Raw genomic sequence first — 8,926 nt, 5'->3', positions numbered from 1 at the left:
CTTCAAATCAAGCTGGTTAGTAACAGGGACAAGACATGACTAGTATTCTTACTAAATATTAAGAGCTTGGCCATTCTTCTAAGATTTGGAAAAGTATTGGAATTCCCTTGGGATAGCAAAGAAATCTGGCATCTCTAAATGGGCATTGATATGACACTCCATTCAACCCAAAATTAGTCCATGTTATTATCTGGACCAGTAGACTGACTTTCAAACCCATTTTTAATTTTGTAAAATGTTCTTTATGCTAAAGCAAACATATAAGTTAAAGCAAAGAAAGAAGATAAACCAAGATATCCTGATTGATTGCATAGGCCCTACTTTTAAACTCTGTTTATCTACTGCCTTGATAGTCCCAAATACTCAGCTTTGCAGAAAAGCATTTAAATACAGAAGAAGAAAATAGTATTTAATAACTCAACAGGGTCTGAAGATTAATGTGAAGCCATAACACAAGGCTTGCCACTGGAAAATGTGAGTGCAGTATGTTGGAGTTTTTTCTGTTTTGCTTTATCTACAACAGAGGGCTTTATTTATTTTGAAAGATTCAGTGAAATGTTGCCTATGAAATAATGTTATATAAAAAGGTGAACATAAAAAGACACATAGCACCCAATTCCAATACAGCAAAAAANAAAAAAAAAAAAAAAAAAAAAAAAAAAAAAAAAAAAAAAAAAAAAAAAAAAAAAAAAAAAAAAAAAAAAAAAAAAAAAAAAAAAAAAAAAACATGATATGAAAGATCCTGTTGAAAATGTTGAAAAGGGGCCATTTTCCACTAGTAGAATAATAGGTAACCCCTCTGTCTTCTTCATCCTATTGCCCTGTATCTTGAAAATTCTCTACAATGAACATACAATAATTTTGTGCTATATCTCATTATTTTAACATAATATATGAAAATGCAAAAAAACAGTAAAAGTATCCAAAATTCTGTAATTCCGCAGTTTCAACAATATCAAATGTGTTCATACTCCAGTACATTTTGCACTCACTTGCTAAAGAACCTTCTGTTCAGTAGGTGTTTTACTGCCTCCTTCACATCCTTGTTTCTAAGACTGTAGATTAAAGGATTCATCATGGGAGCCATCACCCCATAGAACATGGATATAATTTTGTCAGTAGCATCCAAGTCATCTGAATTAAGTGTCCCTTTAGACTTGGGCTTCATGTACATGAACAGGATGGTCCCATAGAATATTATGACCACAGTCAGATGAGCTGAGCAGGTGGAGAAAGCTTTCCTTCTCCCCTCAGAGGAGCGAATCTCGAGGATGCTAGAAATGATTAATGAGTAAGAGATAACAATCAAGAGCAGTGGCATCAATGTGAACAATATTGTGGCCACGAGCATGATGAACTCATTGCCTGAGATGTCAGCACAGGCCAGTTTCATGACAGCTAGAATTTCACAGGAGAAATGATTGATGATGTTATTCCTGCAGAAAGGCAACTGTACCACAAACACTGTTTGTACTGCCGAGTTGACAGCTCCTATGATCCAGGACCCAGCTGCCATGGATACATAGGCATCCTTGCTCATGATGATGGGATATCTCAGAGGGTTGCAGATAGCCACATAGCAGTCAAAGGCCATCACGCCCAGGAGCACACACTCTGTTGTCCCCATGGCCAAGCCAAGGAACATCTGCACTGCACAGCCAGAAAAGGAAATGGTCTTTCTTTCTGAAAGGAAGCTCCCCAGCGTGGAGGGAATAGAGGTGGTGGTGTAGCAGATGTCCAAGAAGGAAAGGTTCCCCAGAAAGAAGTACATAGGGGTGTGAAGGTGAGGGTCCAAGATGTTGATTAAAATGAGAGTAGCATTGCCCAGAAGGATGACCGCATACATTATGAAGATGAGCACAAAAAAGAGTAACTCAAGCCTCGGGTAACCAGAAAGTCCCTTCAGAAAAAATTCCACCAGAATGGTTTGGTTTTCCCATTTCATTTTACTGTCTCTTTTACCTGTAAAAAGTCAAAAAAAAATTTAATATAATTTATTTACATGAAATAAATTAAAGGTAAATAATTTTAATGTAAATTAAAATTTTATTTATAAAAAATTATTAATGTAATTTATTTACATGAAATAAATTATATCAAAATTTACATTAAAATTATTTACATTTAATTTATTATATGTAATACATTATATTATTTATATAATATAATTTATTCCAAATCCATGTATACCAATGCACTCATATAAAAATTTGCCATGAACCTAATAAAAGTATTGAAGAAAGAGAAAAAATAGGGAAGAGGAGAAAGGAACATAGGGAAAGAGAATGAAAGAAATAAACAATGCAGAAAGAGAAATATCAGGGGAAGCTATGATATTGATCACTCATTCTGGGCCAGAAAATTTGTGATTTTTTTTACATGTTACTTCATTTAAACTCCACATTATCATTTGAAAGATTAGAAAACCTAAAGTGAGAGAGTTCAGCCTAAAGTCATATAACTAATGTATAGCACAGCCTAGGCTCCAAGACTACCTGCTTGTGTCCCAACTTGCCTGAGGCTTTTCAATGAATTATAAAAGCAATACAGAGTATATTGTATAAGAGATTTGGTAATTTACTTTAAAACCTCACTCCCAGGTCAGGAGAACTCAACAATAATCCATGTGTATTCCAACACTGAACGAAGTGTGTCAATCTGGGGGGAGAATCATCAGAAATGAACCCAACCAGTGATTACTGCATTCCTGATTATCCAGAAAATATGTCCTATTCATGTAAAGCCCAATAATCCAAAATCTTCGTGTTAAAGGGCAAACACCTTTTTCTTTGATTAGGGGTGGAAATTTTTTGTTTGCTTCTTTAAATTATCATACAGTTAGATGTCATATCATAAACTGACTCTTTACCTTTTAGTGTATGGTTCTATGAATTTTAAAACATGTATAGATTCATATAACCACCACAACCAGAACACAGATCTCTTCTATTAGCTTAAAATAATTACTTGTAATATCCTTTTCTTAGTCACCTCTGCCACCTATCCATACATCCTGGTAACCACTGATATTTTCTATTCCTATAGTTTCACCTTTACCAGAATGTCATGTAAATAGAGTCATATGCGCCACTGGAGTTGGGCTTCTTTCACTTAGCATAAAGCCTCTGAGATCCATTCAAGTTGTTATTGCTAAATAGTATTCTTTTGGCTAGATTACTGCATTTTGCCTATCTGTTCACCTTTTGAAGGACATTTGGATTGTTTCCAGTTTTTGGCAATTATGAACAGAGCTACTATAAGTATTTCTGCCCCAATTTTTATATGACCATAAGCTTTCATGTTTTTAGAATAAATAACCAGGAATGAGATAATAAGCATGTTTACATGTATAAGAAGCTGCCAAACACTTTTCTAGAGTGGTTGTACCAGTTTTGCATTTCAACTAGCAATGTATGAGAACTCCGCTTGCTTCCCATGCCATCACTTAATATTGTCAGTAATTTTTTATCCATTCTGATGGTTATATAGTCACATTTAATAATGATTTATTTTACATTTCCTTGATGACTAATAATGTTGAACATCTTTCTATATTATTTTTTCCATTCTTTAGTAAAGTATCTGTTCGTATCTTTTGCCCCATTTTTTAACAAATGGGGGTCTCGCTATTTCGCCCAGCCTGTCCCCAAATTCCTGGCCTCAAGTCATTCCCCCACCTCAGCCTCCTAAGTAGCTGAGACTGTAGATTCATATAACCACCAACTTAACCAGAATACAGAACTACAGGTATGCACCACCATGCTGGTTCTATTGCTCATTTTTAATTGAGGTTTCCTTTTTCTTGTTATTGAGTTTTGAGAGTTTTTTTTTAATATATTCTGGATATAAGTTATTTTTCATGTGATTTGCATATATTGTCTCCCAGTAGCTGATCTGTCTTCTCATTCGCTAATGCAAACAGCTTTCAGTAGCCATTTTAATTGGTTGCTGCCTAAGTCCAAATTGAACATGATGCAAGGAAAGCCTATGACTAAAGAGACATCTAACAGCACATCTCATTTAGGTGATACTGCAGAAAAATATGTTTATTGCAGCACTGTTCACAATAGCAAAGACTTGGAACCAACCCAAATGCCCATCATTGATAGACTGGTTAAAGAAAATATGGCACATATACACCATGGAATACTATGCAGCCATGAAAAGGATGAGTGCATGTCCTTTGCAGGGATATGGATAAAGCTGGAAACCATCATTCTCAGAAGACTGACACAAGAACAGAAAGCCAAACATTGCATGTTCTCACTCATAAGTGGGTATTGAACAATGAGAAAACATGGACACAGGGAGGGGAACATCATACACTGGGGCCTGTTGGCGGGGTGGGAAGCTAGGGGAGGGATTGTAGGGGATGGGGGGATGGGGAGGGATACCATTAGGAGATATATCTAATGTAGATGACGGGGTGATGGATGCAGCAAACCACCATGGCACATGTTTATCTTTGTAACAAACCTGCACATTCTGCACATGTACCCCAGAACTTAAAGTATAATAAAAAATGAAAAATATCCACTGGAAAATAGCCATTCCTTGGGAACGGAAATGGTGGGTTTTGCTTCCAAAAACCTTGCCTCCGAAAGTCTCAAGCCATCTCTTTTCATTTTTCCTCTGTAACAGTCCTTTCCTCCAACTCCACCACCCCTCTACACAAACAAATTTCCAGTAGTATCCTTGTCCATCGATGCAGACGCCATTGAAAATGCCCCAGTTGGTTCACAAAACAAAAAGTAATTTCTGAAAACAAACCAGGCACTTAACACATAGGCCATTTTTCCTTATTCACAAAACTTGGTACAAGTTTAAGGTCTAAATTGAGTCCTTTGAACTTATTTCAACCAACTTCTAACTAACCAGATCTGCCTTTGGCCATTATAAGGGTATTTCTCCTTTCATCCTATTTTGCCCTGATTTCCATCAACTCCACTTTTTACACTTTGGAATTTTTTATACCCTAGAAATACATCCTTTTTTATCTAAATCCCAGATTCACTTTCTTAATGCTATGTTATAAGTAAAGCCACCTCAATTCCAATTCCCTGGTAAATGATGACTGAAAAGCAATTTCATGGTAAGAAACATTCTTCTAACCACTGCCATGATGCAGCTATTATTGTGTCAAGTCCACTTTGCCTAATAGAGGGAACATGCGCTTAAATCCTATCTTGACCAGTTACTAGCTATGACCATGGGCAATGTATAACTTCTCTGAATCTCATCTACAACATGGGGGTCTTAACAGGCTTATAATGGGATTCTTGGGAGAATAAATAGGCAATGCATGTAAAGTACATAGCATGTAGTAAGCACTACTTTAGTTTCTTCTTTTCTTCTGTTGACTTGTTCTTCTCTCAATCAAGTTCTTTTATATCTCTGTCCCTAGTATCAACCGCTGCACAAGTATCTTTGGAATTTCATTAATCAGACTTTCTCAGGTATCAAGTCTCTTTTCATCTAACTCAACCTACTATTTTCTTTTTACCACATCCATGATATGAGATAGATGTGCATTATACCAATGTGTACTCACTTTGCAGGGAATAGTGTTATACCACTATAACAAAAGTCCACTGCAGTTTAAAACAAGGGACATACAGGGTGACATATTTAAATAGAGGCTATTTCAGTTCATTCATCTAAAATGTAAATGTGTGCTTGTATATCTCACAAGTATTAGATCTAAAGTCATCATACAAATGCATTGCCAGCAACAAAAAACATTAAAAATATTCAAACATCTCCAAAATACTCATGCAAGCATAAAAAGTCAAAATTCTTCCTACTAGCTAAAGACTCATTGCTCCTCTTTATTTATATTTTCACAAATTCAAAGATATATTCAAGAACAAGTAATAAAATGTTTGGGTTTCAAATAGTACACCTAGTTAGAGGCTGTGGGACAGGGGCTATGCTAGAATATTGTCTACTCATGATTACTACTGGACGGACATTTGCTAAACTGAACAAAATAAACCTGAATTGGTGCTGTGATTTAAGTGGCCACAGAAACAGAACTTTGGTGATAACAGACTGCTCTGTATTCTGGATCAAGAGTAAAGATCGGCTGCCTATTGAGCAGCAGAAGAAAGATGACATTGTTAGATGCATACACGTGTGCTTGTAATAAAGTGAGGACCACAGAGCTATATTATATACTGTTATTTATATAGTTATATAACTTTATTTCCAGTTAGAAATTATAAACATATTCTGCAGTAGGACTGTTGAAAAAAACTATAGATCTAAACATCATCTGTTTTGAATGTTAAAATTACTTACTTTGTTGGTAATATTTTTTCTTTTTTTTTCAATTTTCTGATTATATCTGAAACAATCCTCTTGGATTTTTGAAACTATTTCCTGTATACTTTCTCTAATAAGAAATATCACATTTTCAAAACACATGGCTTATTTCAATTCATTTCATAAGGCTGACACCCACCCTTAGATTTGTGTTAGTAATATGCCTTCAGCAATTACCTCTAAATGGAATGTTGGCTCATTTCCTAGGTTGCAATGCACAGCAGAATAGTTTGCCTTGATCTTCTACTTTTAGGCTGTCCAGCAAAATTTTCTGTGAAGCTGATGGATTTCTGAAGAAGGGGGTCACTGCTTGGAAGCCATAATGGCACAGGTTAAATTATCTGTAAAATATTGATAACAAAGGTGTTATTTCTAAATTGTTTCAAAACTCCATACATTACATCAGATACATTTACAAAGGGAGGGTACTTTGGTTCTGCTTGTTCAAATGTAAGAGGAGAACAAAATATTGGGCAGTTCAATTTGTGAATATGGCACATTTCATTTGTCCCTGAAGCCCATGTGGAAACATTGTCCCATTGAGATGACCCAGGAAATTCTCTGAAGAATCTTCCTTAGGCTCAGGGAGGCAATTTAAATATTTCCTGCTCTCAGGGACTTCTGCAAATTTCTAAGCCATAACTTTAAATTGCTCCAGGCAAAATATATTCAAAATTTTTAGAAGTTTCAAGAACAATGCCCTAAAGACTTAATTATATGAGACCCATTATTGTACTTTACATAATCAATCAGAAGCCTTGAAGACATGTCTTATACCATTTTCAATCTGCTACTATATACTGCTGAGATCCTTTCTCCAAATACATTCTAATGACTTGGTCCAGACCTTTGTTCATCCTATCATGTTGTCTTGTATGGAGTACAGCAGAAAGAACTCAGGCTACATTAAGTCTTGGATATTAACAATAGTAACACAGAATATAAATTTCCAGGCATCATTACAAAGGTTTTATAGATATTATGTCATTTAATTTGTTTTTGTTAAATTAGTAAGTAAAGAAAAAGCAAGTTTAATGTACAACTAATCTAGAAATAATTGTATTTTTCTCTGAAATTTATAATTTACATGTTATTGCAAATGTGGGTGGCATTTTGAAATTCACAAATTCAGAAATTTTTAAATCATACAATTAAAATGTAGAAGCTATTAAGCTATTCAACTTTTTTTACTGTAATTCCAGAAGCTAATTTGTAACTTCTTCTCACTCCATGCTGTAGGAATTTCCAAAAAATTTACCTAAACAGAAATATCTATTCCCCATATTTATTGGCATAAAAGTCTTACCTAATTTACCATGAGAGAAGGTGTTAGGAAAGCCATCCCAGCTCACAAGGAATTGCTTTCTGGCCATCCTCTTAAGTTCTGATATGTCACCATGTGGCTAAGCTTTTGATATAGTTTGGCTGTGTCCCCACCCAAATCTCAACTTGAATTGTAACTACCAGAATTCCAATATTGTGGGAGGGACCCACTGGGAGGTAATTGAATCATAGAGGCCAGTCTTTTGCATGCTATTCTTATGATAGTGAATAAGTCTCATGAGATCTGATGGGTTTATCAGGGGTTTCTGCTTTTGCTTCTTCCTCATTTTCGCTTGCTGCCACCATGTAAGAAGTGCCTTTCTCCTCACACCAGGATTCTGAAGCCTTCCTAGCCATGTGGAACTGTAAGTCCAATTAAACCTCTTTTGCTTTGCACTCTCAGTTATGTTTTTATTAGCAGCGGGAAAATGGACTAATACAGTAAATTGATACCAGTAGAGTGGGGCGTTGCTGAAAAGATCTCCGAAAATGTGGAAGCAACTTCGGAACTGGGTTTCAAGCAAAGGGTGGAACAGTTTGGAGGGCTCAGAAGAAAACAGGATACAGACTTGTTGAATGGCTTTGCCCAAAATGTTGATAGCGATATGGACAATAAGGTCCAATCTGAGGTGGTCTTAGACAGAAATGAGGAACTTGTTGGGAGCTGGAGCAAAGGTGACTCTTGTCATGTTTTCGCAAAGGGACTGGTGGCATTTTGCCCCTGCCCTAGAGATTTGTGGAACTTTGAACTTGAGAGAGATGATTTAGGTTATTTGGCAGAAGAACTGTCTAAGCAGCAAGGCACTCACTAAGTGGCTTGGGTGCTATTAAAGGCATTCAGTCTTATAAGGGAAGCAAAGCATAAGTTTGGAAACTTTGCAGGCTGACAATGTGATAGAAAAGAAAAAACTATTTTCTGAGGAGAAATTCAAGCTGGCTGCTGAATTTTGCATAAGTAACAAGGAGCCAAATATTAATCCTTAAGACAATGGGGAAATTGTCTCTAGGGCATGTCAGAGGTTTTCACAACAGCCCCCCCCATCACAGGTGAGAGGCCTAGAAGAAAATGGTTCTGTGGGCCAGGGCCAGGGACCCCCTGTTGGGTGCAGCCTAGGGACTTGGTGTTCTGCATGCCAGCTGCTCCAGCGGTGGCTAAAAAGGGCCAATGTAGAGATCAGGCCATGACTTCCGAGAGTGGAAGCCACAAGCCTTGGCAGCTCCCTCATGGTGTTGAGCCTGCAAGTGCACAGAAATCAAGAATTGGAGTTTGGAAACCGCC

At 36.5% G+C, this 8,926-nt stretch overlaps 1 protein-coding gene across 1 annotated transcript in view; it reads right to left on the bottom strand.

The window, feature by feature from the left end:
* Positions 1–719: 719 nt before the first annotated feature.
* LOC108303802 (olfactory receptor 13C9) overlaps positions 720–8,926 on the bottom strand; it is a 97,078-nt gene continuing 88,871 nt past the window's right edge. Inside the window, exons 2-3 of the mRNA XM_017527731.2 lie at positions 6,502–6,665; positions 720–1,962 (exon numbers count right to left, since the gene is read on the bottom strand). Coding sequence (XP_017383220.1) covers positions 989–1,945 — 957 coding nt within the window. The 5' untranslated portion in view covers positions 1,946–1,962; positions 6,502–6,665 and the 3' untranslated portion in view covers positions 720–988. The remainder of the gene's footprint in view (positions 1,963–6,501; positions 6,666–8,926) is intronic.

Source organism: Cebus imitator, unplaced genomic scaffold, assembly GCF_001604975.1.
Source record: "Cebus imitator isolate Cc_AM_T3 unplaced genomic scaffold, Cebus_imitator-1.0 Scaffold51, whole genome shotgun sequence".
NCBI classification, from domain to species: domain Eukaryota; kingdom Metazoa; phylum Chordata; class Mammalia; order Primates; family Cebidae; genus Cebus; species Cebus imitator.
Note: the sequence above shows the minus strand (reverse complement) of the source record. Positions and strands in the feature narration are given on the sequence as shown.